The sequence below is a fragment of the Typopeltis vanoorti genome, chromosome 10 (assembly GCF_054136105.1).
Source record: "Typopeltis vanoorti isolate ZY-2024b chromosome 10, IOZ_Tvanoo_1.0, whole genome shotgun sequence".
Taxonomy (NCBI): Eukaryota; Metazoa; Arthropoda; class Arachnida; order Uropygi; family Thelyphonidae; genus Typopeltis; species Typopeltis vanoorti.
Window position 1 is genome coordinate 1,046,117 of NC_143558.1, and position 21,052 is coordinate 1,067,168.

General features: G+C 34.8%; 1 protein-coding gene across 3 annotated transcripts in view; it reads right to left on the reverse strand.

Moving 5' to 3' along the window:
- DppIII (dipeptidyl peptidase 3) overlaps positions 1-21,052 on the reverse strand; it is a 364,629-nt gene that overhangs the window by 170,903 nt on the left and 172,674 nt on the right. For all 3 annotated transcript variants that reach the window (XM_090398644.1, XM_090398641.1, XM_090398643.1), the window contains 2 exons: positions 20,432-20,562; positions 9,473-9,531 (listed from right to left, as the gene is read on the reverse strand). In XM_090398644.1, the coding sequence (XP_090254770.1) occupies positions 9,473-9,531; positions 20,432-20,562 (190 nt within the window). The remainder of the gene's footprint in view (positions 1-9,472; positions 9,532-20,431; positions 20,563-21,052) is intronic.

A 21,052-nucleotide genomic window follows, 5' to 3' on the forward strand; every position in this document is an offset into this window, starting at 1 on the left:
ACCAGCATGTGATAGAAGGGCCTCATGGTACAAAAACATTGGATCTCGCAATAGTATCTGGTAATCTGTCTATAAATGACTTAACTATTATGCCTCTAGTGGTATGCGATTATGCAGTCTTGATATGGGAAGTGAAAATGGATGTAAGAGCTCTGGCTAAGAAGGGAGTTGTATGAAACTATAAGGCAAGTAGTAATAATAAACTAATAGACAACATGATGTAGTGTCTTGGAATGAGAACTACATAACTACATAATAGTGAAATCAGCACAGCACGAGAAACAATCAAATTATATTTGAAAGAAGTCCTATCTGAGCACATCCTGAATTAGTTAGGAGAATAAATCACCAAACAGTTAAATGGATGAAGAAAGCAAATCTGTATACAAAAAGGAATGTTGTGAATCCAGTATAATGAAAAGCGTGATGACAGGACTTGGGTGCAGTACAAAAAGCAGATGAGTGACAACAGAAACCTAAGAGAATTTTATCACTATATAGCACTAAAAAAGAAGAATGATCATGGAAGAATATCCTTAGTGCATGTAAATGACAAGAAACTGAGAGCATCACTATAAATGACTGATTTCTTACATATTCACTTCTGTAAGGGATACATTTCAAACAACTCATTAGCTCTGTGGGTGTCGAAGTGGATGAAAAGATAGAGGTATTAAAGCTATTACAGGAGATCGATTCAAATTAGCTGGACCAGACTGGACTGATATCAACCATGAGTGCTGAAGGAATGTGGAAGAGTTAACAATGCCTCTGACCTGGTTGTTGAACTGAGTTTTAATATGATTCCTAACAAGTGGAAGGAAAGCAAGAGAATTACAGTATATAGTGGAGCGAGGACTAATGCAGCAAATTACCAATCATTATCTCTAGGGGGGGGGGGGGGTAATTATCAAGATTCTGGAGAGGATGATTAGGAATCACATACAGAGATCAGTAGACAGCACACTGGATCCTATATAGAGCATCATGGGTTTGTTCAACATAGGCAGCAGAGTTAAGGGGAATGGATATGTTATATTATTTCTGTACCAAATCAAGGCATTTCAACAGGAATGGATTTTATTTTTCACAAAAACTCAAAATATTCAAAATTCTCATTTTTTTTTTTTCCAAAATAGACAGAAGAGAGAGAGACCAATTGAGGTATCACAAAATGATATATAGAAGTGCTGAGTTTAAGAGAAGAATAAGAGAAGAGTACCAAACCCTAAGGTCACCTTAGGGTTCTGTACTTACAGAAACATTATTTAGAAAAATAATGAAATAAAGACAAACTTAAGTGAAATAATTTTATTAGTTATATAAATTTTTGCTTAAGTATCATAAGCATCCTCAGTACAATAATAACAATGGAACACAACATAAATTACAATTAAAGAAGTTGGAAGTTTTCCATTTGGTTATAGTATAAATTAAATTATATACTTGGCTTAATCCTTTATCCAAGTGTAAGCAAACAAAGCTTGCACCTGAAGTAACTTCAGGACTGAACAACTCATATATAGAAACTAATGACTTCACATCACTTGCCTTGATATCCCATAATGCAAAGCACATATCCTTATGGACATGTATAATGCTATGCATTATAGGGTCACTACCCAACCTGGTTTCAACCTTTTTTCACCTATCTCTAATCCAGATTATTATAATAACAAAGTGTGACACCTTTTGGCTACTCGTATAAGAAAATATGACTTATGCATCACTTTAACCTTGACATCATTTTCTGGGTCTGGCTTAAACTGATGACATCTCAATAAAGATCGAAACTGGTCTGGGTAGTGACCCTTCCCATAATTCACAGCATTATACATTTACAACAAAAGAATCAATTTTGAAATTGCTACAAAATTGCAACTAAAATTTAAATTTTACCACTAAAGCCATCTTTAATTTTCTTTCCATCTTTTTCAGCTTGCATACTTATCATCATCAAATTCCTGACATTTACTCTCAATGGGTGTAGAGGATATCATAGTACTACATGAAAAATTTACATCATTACTAATGATGTAAATTTTTCTATCTACAATTTTCTGCCAAATCAATCTGTTACTTGTCAAAGCTACAATATTGTCAGATCTTATATTTATATATCTATCTTTTAAGGCATTTTTTACCATATCAATCCACCCTATATCTTGGTCTTCCTCTAGGTCTTTTTCCTGCCAACCTGGCAGAGAACACTTCTTTTGCTAATCTTTCCTTTCCCATTCTGTTTAAGTGACCATGCCATCTGAGATTAGCTCTACTAACGCATTCCTGGATGCTGACAAAGTCAAGTTCTTTCCTAATATCCTCATTTTTAATATGATATTGCCATTGATGCCATCTGTTCATGCCCCTAATCTTTCTCAGGACTCTCATATCTGCGGTCTCTAGACTTTGGTCAAGTGTTTTACTTCTGACCCAGCTCTCAGATCCATAAGTTAAAACTGGTTTGAACACTGTCTTGTATAGAGCTAATTTAGTGTTCCGACTAATTTCTTCCTTATTCCATATAAATTTATTTAGTTGACTTCTTACCATAACAGCTTTGTTAATTCTGTTGTCTATTTCTATATTTAATTTACCATCTTCACTAAAAATCGTGCTTAAGTAGCTGAAATATTTTACTTGTTCTATAGGTTCTCCATTCACAATGCAGCTGATATTTTCAATGCTTCTGCCTATTTTCATTATCTTTGTCTTGTTATTACTGACCTTCATACCATATATATCCAACAGTTATTCAATTTAGTCAGGGAAACTTGCAGACTTATAGCAGATTTATTTAGAAGTATATCATCATCTACATAAAGCAGGGAGCTGATATTAACACCTCCAATTTTGTTATCAGGTTTAATACCACTTTCCTTCATAATGTGATCCATACAGATAATGAGTAACAGAGTGGATAATGTACATCCTTGTCTGACACCAGATTTAACATTAAACCATCTTCCTATACTTCCTTCAATTCTAACTACTGACTTACAACTGAAATAGAGACAGTATTGCTTCATATAATGCCCTATTAACACCATATAACTGTAGCATTTGGAATAGCTTCTCTCTTGCACCTTGTCATATGCCTTTTCCAGATCTACAAAACTTAAATACAGATCTTTGTTATATTCCCATGATTTCTCAACTATCTGTCGTAAAGTGAAAATCTGATTCTGACTGAATCCAGTTTGTTCTTCACCATGCTTCTCTTCTACAATCTTTCTCAACCATTTCTCATATATCTTACCATGAATACTCAGTAATGAAATGTTTCTGTAATTCTCACATTTAATTTTACAGTTTTATTTCTCTTTTTATATATGGGTACTATGAGAGCTCTACCCCAATCATCTGGAATTCGTCCCTCTGTCCAGGCCTTCTGAGCTGTGCAGTGCAGCCAGTGTACGACTTTTATACCTCCATACTTGAGCATTTCTGGTCGAATATCATCTACTCCTGCTGCCTTTCCACATTTCAGGCTTTTGATGGCTTTTTCTACTTCAAGTATGGATATGTATTCCTCACTGCATGCCTGGTCAGTGTTTTTTACCACTCTGCTGTCATCACTGCTTGTTTCATTTAGCAGTTTTTCAAAGTAATTACTCCATACTTCAAGGATATCTTTTTCACTTGTTTTTCATGTCACCTTTATCATCTCTAATTCCTTATGTAAATGTAAATTCCTTTTACAGCACTTTTCCTCCATTTCTGAGCTTCTTCAACAACCTCCAGAATATCCTGCCAACTTCTTGATATTTATTTTCTATGTTCTTGCCAAAGTCCTCCCATCACTTTTGTTTAGCTAGTTTTACACAGTATTTAGCTTTCTTACATTTGTCTCTGTATTCTCTAAGAGCACAAGCTGACTTATTTGCCAGGAACTTTTGATATGCTTTCTTCTTTTCCTTCACTGCCTCTTTAACTTCCCATGTCTGCCATGGCGTTCTGATTTTTCTATCCTTGCACACAACCTCACCACATACCTCTCTGGCTGAATCAATCAGAGTTTTCTTCTGGGCTTGCCACCAAATCTTCAAGGTTTGGTTCCTGTTCTCAAATTCTTTCATTGTTTCTTGAATAATGTGTATTTTTGTGTATTTTAGTTTACAGTTCACATCTGAGAGCTGCTCAACTTTCATTCGCTTTAAAACTTTCTTACATGTTATTCTTTTCAATATGAAATTCAATTTTTTCCTGCTCAAGACTAAATGGTGATCACTTCCAACAACAATTGATGTTGAACATCACTATCAACAATAACATAGTCAATGAGATTTTTCTTATTTCTTGCCTCTTCTGTCCATGTGAATTTGTGCACATTTTTATGTTGAAACATGGTGTTAATAATATCTTGAGCAGAAATCCAACAGATATTTGCCATTATTATTAGCTTTGTTCTTTTCTCCAAATTTTCCCAAAATATTTTTGTATGTCTGACAATCATTTCCTACTCTGCTATTTAGATCCCCCAACAAGGACCAACTTTTCCTTTTTCATTGTGTCAGTTGATTTCTCTAAAGCCTCAAAAAATTCCTCCACTTCTACTAAGGTAGAAGTAGAGGTATTTGTGGGACCATAGGCACAAATAAGTCTCATTGTCCAGTCCCCATTCTCATATTTGCCCACATCACTCTACTTGAGACTGACTGCCATTCAAGAAGATTAGCCTCGTATTTAGTGTTGAGTACTATGGCAACTCCTTCTTTTCCTTGATTGTCATAGCCTGAATATAACATTTTGTATTTGTTGCTCAGAAAGATCTCACCAGTTTTTGTCTTTTTTGTTTCAGTCACCCCTATTATGTTGATCTGGTACTTATCCAATTCCTGAGCTAGCTCCATTTCTTTGCCAATCAGGCTTCTTATGTTGATAGTACTGATCTTGAACTCTGGTGATGTTGAGTTGGGATGTGTTTAAAGATTTGTTCCAGTAGCTGACTTTTTGTTGTTTGCCCTCGTTCCCTGGCAAAAACAACGGGGGCCTTGTTTAACTGGGTGATGCCCCAGTCGGCATGAAATTCTGTCATGTTGTACCATCATTTGAAATTTTGGCTTAAGCCAATAAGAATACAATTTGGTTGGCTAAATCCCAAATTGCCAGCCGATTTTCGTCCGTTCAGTATCCAGGTAGATACCTCACAGGATGCACCACGAGAAGGTGAGGATTGGACATTAGGTCAAAAGCTCTGGTCGGTTCTCTGCATTCCTTTGAAGGCAATGTGGAGTTCTTGACCCTTAAGTACCCCACAAATGTTTGTTGATGATACTAAGTCGGTGCACTCCAGATGAGTGTTAGTTTAAAGGTTCTAAAATGTAAGGTAAATGAGCAAATGACATTGCAGGCAGGGAATCATATTAATGGGAATGTGTTGTGGTTGGTCAGTGAAGCTACAGCTTCCTAGTTAGGCTGGTTTCCTACTGTAAAATCAGACCTTTCATCTTACGACCAGGCAAAATTGCCAGAACACATGCAATTTACACAAAACATGTATTTGGTCTTTAGATTAACCACTTATTATAAATTTATGGTCAAAAAAGCTGATGAGCCTTCAAAAACTGTGTATACCAGGGATCATCAATACCATCATCAACAATTTCCTGATATGTACCCCTAAGTGGTATTCAGGTTACAATGATTGCACTACATGAAGAACTTACATCATTACTAACTTCCTATTAACAATTTTTCTCCAAATCAATCTCTTATCTGTCAAGACTCCTACATTATCAGATCTTATATTTCTGTCAATTAAGTCACTTTTTACTGTATCAAACCACCTATATCTGGGTCTTTATACCAGCCTGGCAGAGAACACTTGTTTTACTAATCTTTCCTCTCCCATTCTGTTTAAGGGAACATACCACCTGAATTAGCTCTGCTAACACATTCCTGGATGCTCACAATGTCAAGTTCTTTCCTAATATCCTAGTTTTTAATATCATATTGCCATTGATGCCATCTGTTCACATCCCTAATCTTTCTCAGGTCTACCATATCTGCGGTGTCTAATCTTTGGTCAAGTGTTTTATTTCTAACCCAGCTCTCAGATCCATAAATTAAAACGGTTTGGAAACTGTCTTGTATTCAACTAATTTCTCTCTCCTTCTATACAAATTTATTCAGTTGGCTTCCTACCATACCGGCTTTGTTGATTCTGTTGTCTATCTCCATATTTAATTTACTATCTTTACTAAAAATTGTGCCTAAGTAGCTGAAATGCTTTGCTTATTCTATAGGTTCTCCATTCATGATGCAGTTGATATTTTCAATGTTTCTACCCATTTTCATTGTATTTCTCTTGTTATTGCTGATTTCATACCAAATTTATTACAATAGTTATTCAATTTAGTCAGAGAATCTTGCAGACTTGTATTGGATTTATTTAAAAGTATAACATCATCTGCATAAAGTAAAGAGCTAAGATTAACATCTTCAATTTTGATATCAGGTTTAATGCCACTTTTGTTCATAATGAGATCCATAAGATAATAAATAATAGAATGGATAATGTACATCATTGTCTGACACCAGAGTTAATATCAAACCATCTTCCTGTACTTCCTTCATAGTGCTCCATTGACACCATACAACTGTAGCTTTTTTGAAAAGCTTTTTTTCTTGGCACCTAGTAATATGCCTTTTCTAGATCTACAAAACTTAAATACAGATCTCTGTTATATGCCCATGATTTCTCAACTATTTGCAGTAAAGTTAAAATCTGATCCTGACAGCCTCTATTTCGCCTGAATCCAACTTGTCCTTCACCAAGTTTCCACAATCCTTCTCAACTATTTCTCAAGTATACTTGAATAAATCTTACCAGGTACACTCAAGTAGGAAAATACTTCTGTAATTCTCACATTCAGTTTTATTTCCCTTCTTATACATGGGTACTATGAGAGCTCTACTCCAATCATCTGGAACTTATCCCTCTGTCAAGGCCTTCTGAACTATGCAGTGCATCCACTACAAGACTTTTTATACCAACCTATTTGAGAATTTCTGGTCGAATATCATCTATTCCTGCTGCCTTTCATCCCTGCTGCATCAGGCTTTTGATGGTTTTTTCTACTTCAAGTAAGGATATATATTTCTGATTACATGCTTGCTGAGAGTTTTTTTTACCATTGTGCTGTCACTACTTGTTTCATTTAGCAATTTTTCAAAGTAATTACTCCATACATCAAGGACATCTTTTTCACCAGTTTTCATGTCAACTTTATCATCTCAAATTCCTTTTACATCACTTTTTCTTCCATCTCTGAGCTTCTTCAACACCTCTAAAATATCTTGCCACCTTCTTATATTTATTTTCTATGTTCTTGCCAAAGTCCTTCCATGACTTTTGCTCAGCTAGTTTTACACAGCGTTTAGCTTTCTTACATTTGTCTCTGTATTCTTTAAGAGCACAAGCTGATTTATTTGCCAGGAACTTTTGATATGCTTTCTTCTTTTCCTTCACTGCCTCTTTAACTTCCTCTGTCCACCATACAGTTCTGATTTTTCTATCTTTGCAAAGAACCTCACCACATGCCTCTGGCTGAATCAATAATGTTTTCTTCAGGATTTGCCACTGAATCTCCAAGGTTTGGTTCCTGTTCTCAAACTCTTTCATTGTTTCTTGAATAATGTCTGTGCATTTTAGTTTACAGTTCAATCTGAGAGATGCTCAACTTTTATTCGCTTCAAAACTTTCTTACGTTCTTCTTTTCGATATGAAATTCAATTTTATCCTGCTCAAGATTAAATAGTGATATTGCTTCCAATTTCAAATCCTCTGTACATTCTAGTGTCCTGCACCTGTGAGAAAACATCACTATCAAGAATAACATAGTCAATGAGACTTTTCTTATTTGTTGCCTCTTCTCTCCATGTGAATTTATGCACATTTTTATGTTGGAACATGGTGTTAGTAATAACCAGTCCATGTCCTAAGCAGAAATCCAATAGGTATTTGTCATTGTTATTAGTTTTGCTCTTTTCTCTAAATTTTCCCAAAATATTTCTGTGTGTCTGAAAACTCTCTCCTACCCTACTATTTAGATCCCCAAGGACTAGCTTTTCCTTTTTCATTGTGTCAGTTGTTTTCTCTAAAGCCTTAAAAAATTCCTCCACTTCAACCATAGTAGAACCTTTTGTGGGACCATAGGCACAAATAAGTGTCATTGTCCAGTTCCCCATTCTGATATTTGCCCACATCACTCTACTTGATATTGCCTGCCAATAAAGAAGATTAGCCTCCTATTTAGTGTTGAAAACTATAGCTGCTACTTCTTTTCCCTGATTGTTATCGCCTGAATAAAACATTTTGTACCACTACTGTCATAAGACATTTTCAATAATCTACAGATTCTACTACCGAAACATCTAAGTTCAATTTTCCTGATTATATGATCTGAAATTTTCATGGCAAGAGGCTTTATATATACATTATTTTTTACTCAAAGATACATCACTATTACATTGCTTTAAATAATCACTAAAGCATATTTTTGGCAAAAGATTGAAAAAGAACTGAGTTCGGTTTTCATTGTGATGAGAGGAATCTTTATATGGGCTTATTGAATTTAGAACATACAATTTATAGATAATATATGTTAGTGGTGGTGGGCAGTAAATAGTGCTCTGTGTTGATGGTATTAGTGTCATGTATTTGGAGGATATAGTAAAGGCAGACATAAGTTGCAATGGAGTGGTATGCTTTCCCACAGTGACTCCTTGGAGGTGTCAAGTAATAATAATATAATAACATATTGCATTTACAGTTATACCGGCCTTCTCAAAACATGGAGATACAACAGATACAAACTAATTGATAAATACCGAATACCTCTACTACATCTCCCCCCCCCCCCCCCATTCACCAGTACTACTATATTATAGGTTTTCTACCATACATGGGTGAGACGACCATCAACAATTCAAAGTTAAAAATATCAGAATTAGTGGTACCTGAAGGAGATAAGCTGTACAATGAGCAAACAGAAAATAGACAAACTAATCCAGTAGCAATCAATGAATATTTACATTATTTGATAACTGCTAACCTGGTTGGCACTGGTGCTGTCAACACAAATCATTGGTTCAAATGTATCAAAACCACTAATGTTTGTGTAAGTCACTAGGTCGTAGATGAGTTTACTGTTTAACGCAAGACCACCACACTGTTTACCAGAGGCCTGAAGTGACTTGAAAATTTCCCTATTTGGTCTCTTAGAGTAATGAACTGTATCTAATCTTAGCCTCCTTTGTTATTGAATGTACGACATGTCTACAACCTATTGTGGGTGATTCAGATAAAACTAATTCAATACCTTATTATGTGAATCTATTCGTCAGAAAATGTGAAAATGCATGATTACAGAAAAGTGGACAATCAGATAATAAGAACTGCCTATATGACTTAGCCTATACAAAATCATTGATTATATTTATGCATAACTGCAAAACTATTTCTTACCTTCAAATTCTCCCCTCATTCCAGCAGGATCACGGTACGTCTCAATAAATCCAATGTACCTAGAATATATAGAGAAATGATTAAAATAATCACAGAATGTTGAGGGGACAGATTTCCTGAATGGTTAATTTAATTTTCTTTTTTGAAATGTTCCAGAGATATGTAAAAGATTCAAAAGTAAGTTACAACATTTGATGAAATCCACTGAAAAATTGCAAAAAAAGTATTAAAATAACGGTTTAAGTGTAAAATTCATCATCTTTTTCTCATATATATTTTCAAAGGATACACAGGATACTGTAAGGGCACTACATAACTATTTATGTAGTGCTCTTATAACTATATTATTTTTGGTGAAGGCTTTTTTCACTTGGTTATACTATAAATTAAACATCAAAAGAAATTATATTCTTGGTTTAATCCTTTATCTAAGTGTAAGCAAACAAAGTTTGCATGTGAAGTAACTTCACGACTGAGCTACTTGTATATAGAGGCTAATGACTTCACATCAACAGACATGTATAATGTTATGTATTATGGGAAGGGCCACTACCTAGACCGGTATCAACCTTTATCGAGGTCTCATCAGTAAGAGCCATAGCCTGAAGTGATATCAAAGTTGAAGTAATACAAAAGTCATATTTCCACATACAAGTAGCTAAAAGGTGTCACACCTTATTACTAAAATACTCTGGATTAGAGATAGAGGTTGAAAGTTTTTACCTCTGGTTTATTATATGTTAAAGATACCAAAAAGTTTCCTTTAATGTACATGGTGATCAGCATTCATGTTATAAATAATTAATTTAATTTCCTGACATTTTGACCTTCATATTAAGTGGAGTATACATATATATATATATACAATGGTGGCTTGTATATAGGGGCCAGGCCCCACCTATATTTGTATAACTAGCCCAATAATTGTAGTTTTAAAAAATATGTTTCTTGTAATTATTATTTTTTGATCTATTTTCAACACGTTTTATTGTTTAATAAAAAAAATTACTGTAGTATTTTGTGGCAATATTGTATAATGTGACAGTACGGTCTCTGGGGCCAGCTGTGGCTGGCCCCAGAGACCGTACATACCACGCGATTCTTTGATTGTGAAGCACATGCACTAGCGATCGTGTTTGTTTACTAGGCGCAACGCTTATCTTGGGGCCAGTTTAATCTGACCCAGTCACTGCGTTTGTACTTAAATAGCGCACGATTCTTTCATTGTCTTATTATTTATTCTCGTTGTTGATCTGTTTTATTGTTTTTAGTGTTTAATTATTGTTGTCGTTTTTTGTTATAATTTATTTTAAAGTTTAAATTTTTATTACGTCCATAAACAATACATTTTAATTATGAACAAAATCGATAGTTCATATTATTTTTACTTCGTAAAAAATAAAATTTATGATTTTTCTTTGACTTGTGTGTTTATTTATTTTGTTTATTTTTATGTGTTTATATTTATTGGTTCTATTAGTCAATCCTAATTAAACAATTTTAACTTTTTAAAAAATTTATTTTCTCTGAAGTTTCAAAATTGATTTATAAAATAAATAATAGAAATAATAACTTTTTTTTTAACACTTGAAAAATGAAAACATTTTGCAGGGCTGGAGTAGAACCAGCATCTTTGGATTGCCGGTCCACTGCTCTAGTCCAATTATATTTTATTTACACCAAAGCATATATGTACAGTCCGAATAAATATATATACAACAATTTACAGTATATATCTGTATATATAATGCTTATTCTAATTGACATTTTTTTTTTTTTTTTTACATGCTCTAGTCCGTTGAGCTATGCCCGCAACTGCAAATCTTTCGAGTTTTCGTGTTATTAATACGTTAAGCCCGTATATGTTATGTACTAACACTATTAAAAAATTAATAGTTCAATGCATCAGTAGATTTTGACTAAACATTATCGTAAAAGAAATAATAACTATATATCAATAACAGAGCCCACTATATAAATAAAAAAACAAGTTAAGATGTTTTTGGCACCTGGCCCCACCTGTTTCTATTGTCACCAGCTACCACTACACACACACACACACACACACACACACACACACACACACACACACACACACACACACACACACACACACAGAGACAAGCTAAATTACATTTCACACAGCATGATGAAGAGACAATGATTTGATCAATGGTTATTCTACAGGCTTGACCTCTAGTGAAAATAAAATAAAATTACAATTAAATAAATGAGATAAAATAACTACATCAAAGCTATATTCTATTTAAGACAACATCAGAGAAACATTCTTTCATATAGATAGTTTTGTTAGAGTAAAAATGATGTCCTAAGTTAACATGACAATTGTTATATTAGATTTAAGATCCTGGATTACCTATGGTCCTATTTATAATTAACTCTTAGGGAGAAAGGTTAAGTGGGTAGAATATGTGCCTTCCATATTCTTGGGATTTTTAGACCATCATTATTGTTAAGAAAAGGGTGGTTGATAAGAATCTCACAGGCCTCCTTACATTTATGTGCATACCATGGTTTGGTGTGATGTAAACAACAGATGCTTTTCCAGTGAATTCTATGTAAAGTGTCCAGGGCATGATCAGAAAGACTAGCTTGACCACAGTTATTATATTTAATGTGTCGTTTATATTCTTTTTTCTAATAGGAATTGGGTGTCCTGTTTCCCCCATACAGGGCAAATTACAGCTGCAATGAATACAGTATACTCCAGGGTGGGCCAGTGGAGGGAGTGGATCCTTGGATGAGTTGAGTAAGTTCTTTAATTTTGCACAAGGTTTAAAGGTGGCTTTAAGGTTGTATTTCTGTAGTATTCTGTTTATTTTGTCTGATATCCCTTTAATGTATGGAATGGTTACAGTTTTATTGTAGTCCAGTTTATTTTTGTTTTTAAGTGAGGTCTTGTGCAGAATTTTGTTGACAGCATTTTGGCTGTAGCCATTTTTTTAGGAAGGCATTGCTGATAACGTTGATTTCATCTTTAAGTGCTTGTTCAACAGAGCAAATCTTCAAAGGCCTGTTTTTAGTGTATTAATGACCTCTAGTTTTTGTGTTGGTAGGAGTTTATGTGTATTGGCCAGTATGAGTCGGTTTCTGGTAAACATGAAGGAAAGACTGTCAGAAGGAAGACATGTGACAAGTGCATCTAAAAACAGAAAGGTGTTCTACTTTTCAATCTCAATTGTATGCATTTGTGTTGTTTGTTTAGGTGGCTGAGGAAAGTGTCTATGTCTGGTGGCCATGGGGCCAGATAGCGAAAACATAGTCATTGTATTTAAGCCAGACTTTGGGTTTAAATTAGAATCTAGAGTACAATGCTCAAAATGTTCCATGTATAAGTTCGCAATAGTGGGGGGGGGGGTGGAGATAATGGCGAGCCCATGACTGTGCCTTCTTTTTGTAGGTAGAAAATGTTTTGCTACACAAAATAGCTAGAATGTAGTACATGCACAAAGAGCGGTGTGATATCGGGAGGGAATTTGTCCTGTAATAAAAGGATTGTGTCATTGATTGGGTTTGTGAAGAGGGCAAAGACATCAAAACTGACTAATAAATCATCTTTTTCCAGTGTGATATCTGATTTTGCTTACAGTGTTGTGTGTTTTTAATATAGGAGTGGGAATGACCTACCAATTCCTTGAGTGGTGACGCTAGTTTCTTGGTTAAGTGATGGGGCTGTCTATACCTTCAACTATCAGCCAGAGTGGTGTGTTTTGTTTGTGAATCTTTGGTAGACCGTAAATTCTCAGGGAACGAGTGTAGTGCGGAAGTAATTTTTTAACTGTATCTTCAGGTCATGTAGTGACTGATTTAAGTAGCTTCTCTGTTTTCTTCTCTGTTCTCAGTTAACAAGTTGATAGGTGCTGTTGTCCAAGACTATCAGATTCATTTTTTCCAAGTAAGTAGTTCAATTTAGAATAATTTGGCACTGCCTTTATCAGCTTTAGTAATTATGATGTCCAGATTCAATTTTAGTGATTGCATCGCTGTGAGAAAAAAAATGAATAAAAGAAAGTTATATACTTGGTTTTAATCCTTTACCCAAGGAAGCAAAACAATGTGTTGAATTTTTTCTTGACAATTATTCATAAGACTATTACACTTTTTTTATATAATCTTTGTCAAGTAGCTTTATTTTATCCTCCTACATGTTTCGCTAATTTTTCTATTGGCATCCTCAGGGAATACAAACTAGTAAGCTAAAATGAAGGTTACAGACTAGGTTATAACTGATGGTTCTAATTCATACAAAAAATTGGTATTGTGTGTGACAATGTGTGTGTCTCGTTAACGTGATTTATTCGTTATGGTTCATGACGTAATTGTTATGAAAGTTCATTTCTTTGATGTTTAATGATCTGATAAAAGTTTTAAATTTCTGGTAAAATTAGACCTTGATTCCTGTTTAGGTTTTCAGTTTTATGGGCGACTGTAGATGCTTCTTTAAAGGTTCTTGAATGGTAGTTATCTTCTATGTATGGCATAAAGCTCTTATCCCACTCAATGCAATCGTTAGTAGAGGCAAAGTGGCATGAAAGGCCTGAAATATCTTGTCTGTTATTTCTGACATATCCTATTTGTTCTTTCTTTCTCATTTCAAAGCTTCTAGAGGTCTGACCTACGTAACTAATACCAAATGAGCAAGGTATATTATATACTCCAGAGTACTTGTAGAATGGGTGAGGATCTTTTGGTGATCTTAAAAATTTCCGAATAGTGTTGATTGGTTTGAATCATCAGTTATAACCTAGTCTGTAACCTTCATTTTAGCTTACTAGGATGCCAATAGAAAAATTGGCGAAACATGTAGGAGGATAAAATAAAGCTACTTGACAAAGATTATATAAAAAAAGTGAAGCAAAACAATGTTTTGCACATGAAATATATTCATGTCTAAGCTACTTATATACAGTGGCTAATAACTTCACATCACTTGCCTTGGTACATATCACGTGCAAAACGTTGTTTTGCTTCCTAATTTTAATGCTTCCAATATTTTGTCTGTCGCTGAGAGATCTTCAGGGATTGCAAATAACTCTTGTAATACACACTCAAATAGAGCACAATACTAAGTGAAACACATGGATGACTATAAAGTTGTTGAAAGTATTTTTTCCCACTTGGTTAGACTATAATAAATTTAGTTTAATCCTTTAACCAAGTGTAAGCAAACAGAGTTTGCACCTGAAGTATCTTCAGGACTGAGGCAACTCGTGGTAAACGTGGACCAAGCTCTCATCACTCCTTGTCTTAGTATCTCCCATAATGCAAAGCACATTTCCTTGCGAATATGTATAATGCTATGCATTAAGGGAAGGGCCACTACCCAGACTGGTTTCGCCTTTTATTGAGGTCTCGTCAGTGGGAGCCAGACCCAGAGGTGGTGATACTAAGGTGGAAGCAATGGAGAAGTCATATTTACCTATATCTGGGTAGTGGCCCTTCCTTTAATGCATAGCCTTATACATTGTCTGCAAAGAGATGTGCTTTGCATTATGAGAGATACTAAGACAAGGAGTTATAAGAGCTTGGTCCACTTTTACCACAAGTTGCCTCACTTCTGAAGATACTTCAGGTTCAAACTCTGCTTACACTTGGATAAAGGATTAAACTAAATTTATTATACTCTATAAAGTCCTATCTAACTGGTGCGCCTTTTATGGGAGTTTATAGGTGGCCTAGGATGTAACATGCAATCTCTGATAATTAACGTTTCCCAAATTTTGGGAAGTTTTATGCAACCATATTTATTTAAATTTGATTGATTTCTGAGTGCTGCTGCAGATTCTAAAAACAGTCTTTTTTGAATTTACTATAGTGGAGCATGGTGGTTTTTCTGCAGGAGATCCTGTGGGTTGTATCCAAAATATGGTCTGCAAGGACAGATTGACCACAGACGTGATTGCAAATGAGTCACCCATGTGTTTCAATTAGTAATGTGTTGTATTTGAGTGTGTGTGTGTTACAAGAGTTATTTGTAATCCCTGAAGATGTCTCAGTGACTGAAACAAAATATTGGTAGCATTAAAATTAGTATTTAATCCTTTCCCAGTGCTGTAAATATTCCATTAAACCTCCATGAAAGATATAAAACTTTCAACATCTTTCTCTCATCCAGAGATTTTTATTACTAAGGTCGAGCACCTTTTGGCTACTTGTATATGAGATATATGTGACTTCTGAATTACTTCAAAGTTGATATCTCTCCCGGATCTGGCTCCCACTGATGAGACCTCAATAAATGTTAAAATTGGTCTAGGTAGTGGTCCCTACCATTATGCACAGCATTTTACACTTCCAAAAAAAAAAAAAAAAAAAAAAAAAAGGGGGGGGGGGTGCTTTGCATTATGGGATACATACCAAGGCAAGTGCTGTGAAATCATTAGTGAATATCGTTTCCTGACAATTCATCACGGATATATGTGAAAAACAGAAATAATTCCCATATAACAAATACTGTATTTGCCGGCACATAAGACGCATCCCCCTTTTTTGTACACATTTTTTAAGAAAAAAACTTCTTTAGATCCTCTTCCTGATTCTGCCAAGTTCTTATCATTTTCTCAGTTGGGATGGCCTGAAATGCCTCTCTGCAGCCGCCCTGTTTCCATGTTCTTTAGCATACGGAATCACACTGTAGTAGCTTGTATGCAATATTGTAGCAATGGCAACGTTTTTCAGCCATAATTTGCCAAGAAATTCAGAGAAAATTTAATGGCAGAAATTTATCACCGTTCACGACAACCGCGACAACAATTGGAGATTTTAAACAAACAGGAACACAGCTGTGATCGTCGATGACAGCACATGCGCATCCACTGAACTCTGCATAACTAGATCTCACACACCACAAGGAAGCAAGCAAGAAATTAACTCGGAACAGAGAAAAATTCCAGAAATGAAAGTAATAAAAAACTGAGTACGGCGTATAAAAAACACACCCTGTTTTTCCAGACCTATTTTCAAAGAAAAAAGTGTGTCTTATACGGTACGGCAGAAAATACGGTATTTTTTTAAAAAAAATCTTTTAAAATATATATTTCAAAAAATTTAAGAAATATTTTGTATACACCCTCTGTCCAAAAAGAAACCGTCACCTGTTGTATCTTTTTGTTGTTGAAAGCGATAACCCTTCATTAGTGTTACGTCAGCTGTTCTCTTTATTTTATTAGAAGCCAAGTTATAGTGCCAAGAGTGACAGTGTGTTTTGATGAAAACGGTCAGTCGTCACAATATTTATGCCAATATTCATGATGAATTCTCGATGTCAATTGCTTCAAAACTTCGAATATAAAACTCACCATTGACCGTTTGGCCAGGCAGAACGAATTCTTCGCGGATAACGCCCTTGGAATCATAGAAATAAATCAGCATTGTCTTTACTTTTGACTTCTCCAAGCAACTTTTTTTCGGATGTCCCTCTTCTGGTGGTCTCCACTCAGCACTCTGGCGCTTTGTTTCAGGTTCATACTCAAAACACCACGTTTCCTCAACAGTAGCAATCGTTTCAAGGAAGTCTGAGTCCTTACGAGCAGTTTTAATGAGGTTCTTGCAGTGTTCAATTCGATACATTTTTTGGTCATCGGTCAACTTGTGGGGAACAAATTGCAAATTCAATTTACAAAGGCCAAAATTCTCAGTCAAAATATTGTGTACAGTTGATTTTGGAATCCCCAATTCATCTTCAAAATTTAGAAAATTTAAAAAAAGAGAACAAAATTCAGGGTAAAAGTGGATAATGACCTCAAGTGGGAACTGCAGATGGAAAGGAGGTTATGGAAAACATAAGGAGAGGAGCAGAGAGCAGTTGCTTGATGAATATAAAAACTCAGGCTAAGAAAGTGATTAGCATGGTAAGGAAGACTACACTTGAATATGAGAAGAGATTAACCCTGAGATCCAAGGAAAATCCAAAGGAATTCTTTCATTATGTAGCCAGTATGAGGAGAAACAATGTGGAAGAATGACATTGTTAGACAAAAATGGGAGTAGTGACTGATGGACAGATGCAGAAGAAATAGTGGAGTTGTTTAATAATCACTTCATTAAGGCATTTCATCCTGGAAAAGAGTGTTTATTACTAGAAAGATGGGCCAGGTTTAAGGTTTGGAAGTGGACGACGAGAGTGTGTTAGAAATACTAAGTTCTCTGGATGTCAATAGGGCAATGGGATTTCACTTTTTTAGAGAATGTGCTAAAAAACTGACAGCTCCAGTGCCCAATCAGTGGAAGGAGGGTAAGACAGTCCCATTGCAGGGCAGCAGTAAAATGTAAGTATCAAACTATAGGCCAGTTTGTATTTCTTCTGTAGAGCATTTATAGTGTGAAATTGTATACAGCACTGGGAAGATGAGGGTAATGTAATATTATCTGTAAGGGTCAGAATGGATTTGTTAATGGGACTCTTGTTTGATTCATTAATTACAAGAGTAGTTGATGAGGGAAAGGCATATACTGCCATTTTTTTTTTATTTATTTATTTTACAAATGCATTTTACAATGTGCCGTATAAGCTGATATTTAAGTTATAGCATATAGGTTTGGGCATCGAGTTAGTGAATTGGATTGGGGATTTGTTGTCTAATAGGTATCAGAGAGCTGTGTACGAGGGAGCAGTATCAAGGAAGCAAAAAGGTTACAAGTAGGGTCCCTCAGGACTCAGTATTGGGATCCATATTAGTTAACCTATATATGAATAACACTGTCAATGGATTGGAGGAAGATATTCAGTTGTTCACAGATGATGTGAAGCTGGAAAGGGTGATTAGCAATAGTATCAACATGGCAGCTCTTCAGGAAGATTTGAATAAGCTGGACAGATGGGCAAATGAATGGGAGATATCAGTTTAATGCTACTAAATGTAAGATTTCGAAGTTTGGGATCCATTGAATGGAAGCTATAAACTCTGTTGGAGGACTGTACCTAGAGGAAGTGGAAGAGGCAAGGTACTCTGGGGGAGATGAATGACAGAAACCAGAAGTTTAGGGGTCATATCACAAAAATGGTGAATGTATATAATCCAGAGAGACAACTGCTGTAATACTGAAGACCAGCAGAGACAGAAGTTTATGGTTCCATTGTATAAAGTATTGAGCAGACCACATCTGGTTTACTGTGTTCAGATGTACTACCAAGATTTGAAGTTTGAAGGTCATATTTACTTTGGAGAGGGTGCAAAGGTGGATAAAATTGATATCAGGACTGTACAATGTTAGTTATGAGGAGAGACTGAGGACATACAGACTCTAGAGTTCATTTGATAGAAGAAGATAAAGACATGCTGTGATTGAGACATTTAAGATGTTGAGGAGTACTATAAGGATTGACAGAAGTTCTTTCATATGGTAGATTAAGTGGAAGAAACAAGAAGAAGGGGCTATCCCTGGAAGTGGTGAGAGGGCAAAGAATGACTTCTATGCATTCCTCGCCCTCTCACTATGTTTATAGGTATTGAGATTTTAAAAAATTTTTAAATTTTAAGTAATCAGGACCTCCATAGAGTCATCACTCATCATGAGAAGCCCATCTTAAACAACACAGGGTATCATGCCCATTCCTTAAACTACTTCACTGTTTGTGCTCTCACTACCCATCAGGCAATGCATCCGATTAGTTTAAGGAATGGCATGACACTCTGTGTTGTTTAAGATGGACTTCCCAAGATGAGTGATGACTCTATGGAGGTCCTGAATAATAATAATAAAAGTAATGATGCCATATATATATATTAACATATTTATCCTTCTCATATTACCTCAATCTTACTTGGCACTGCCAGCTGTGTAAGAGTTTCCTCAATCAACTCTGCCATTTGTGATTCAATCAATTCATTAATACTTCCTTCAAAAAATTTCCAAATTGACATTTTTAGCTAATCTCACAAATTAATTTTACTTTGACAAAAGTAACAAGAAACTTGCAAAATCATAAACCTTTTAATTTTATTCCAGAATGGATTAAGAACAGAAAGATTTATCTCATCTAAAGTTTCTGTGGTATTGTTAATAGTATCATCAATGTCATGCCATTTCTAACAATTACATAGATGCACACTATAGTGAACACCACTAACAAAATGATACACTATAATGAATTATAGAAAAGGTTCCTGCCTAAGTCTCATAGAACCTTTCTAGGTCAGAAGTACAGAATGATTCCAAATTGCAAAGATGTTGATTACATATCAATATCAAGGCATAGGTGTGGGCGAAGTAAAGGCTGAAAACTTTCACCACAAACAATTTCATAACAAATGATGTCATAATTAGGAGACAAAGGAAACATAACAAAGGAAAATAGTGGGAAACATAATAAAAGAGAATTGCAGAAAATGTATGAAAAAGTAAATCATGCAAATAAAACAGAAAAGGTTAAACTGTGAAGGGGAGACAAACAAACCAGCAAAATATTACCAGCTATAAATTATTTATTGTATTCCTTTAATGTGATTTATTTTATACTGCAAAACAAATCTTATATGAATATTTGTGCCAAAAGCTAATAAACAAGCTTTTCCATAAGTTTGTGCTAATCACTGAAGTTCTGCCCCATGGCCACCACCATCCTTACTGGACTCACTATTACTTAACTTGCTTTTGCTAAATTACTTAAAAATTATCACAAGGCTATAAAATTTAAAAAATTGCAAGTTAAATGTTTATATGTACTCAGATTTAAAAATTTTTAAGTAAATATTTAATTGATAAATTACTTATTATACAGTGCAAGACTAATCTTACTTATTAAAGGTCTCAAATAGCTTGGAAAAGTAATATTTGGTCTTTGGAAGAGGAATTCTGGATCATTTGTAACCCTTGGTCTTGCCACAGTAATTAATGTGCTATAGGCTATATGGCATGACAATGGTTTAGGAGTGAGACTGACGCATAAAAAATAAATAATAGGTGAATAATAAAATGATAAGGTTCAACAGTACTTACATTTCAACAACAGGCCCTTTGTCTTTTATCCAAAAGCGAGAACCATCTTTATGAGCAGAAAGTAAACCTGTCTTAAAGCTATGTATATAATTCTCTATCATCTTTTCTTCATTTTCATTAAGAGCTGCTTCCTAAAAGAATAATAATTAATAGAGAAAAAAAAAAAAAAAAAAACACCAAGGTAATGAAAAGTGATAATATAAACTTAGGTGGGAGGTTAATTTCATCACCCAGTGTGAGACTACTTCCCTGCTTATTGGAGGCCTAAATTGGTTTGAAAAAGTTCCACGCTTTGTTTCCAAAGCAGGAATTCTGGAGTACATAAATAACTAAGTTTGAGTTGTAAGTCAGCAGTTAGAAATGAAGGAAGTACAGGAAGACGGTTTAATGTTAAATCTGGTGTGAGACAAGGATGTACATAACATTCATTATCTATATGGATCACATTATGAAGGAAAGTGGTATTAAACATGATATCAACATTGGAGATGTTAATGTCAGCTCTTTGTTTTATGCAGATGATGTTATACTTCTAAATAAATCTGCTATAAGTCTCCAAGATTCTCTGACTAAATTGAATAGTTGTTGTAATAGATATGGTATGAAGGTCAGCAATAAAAA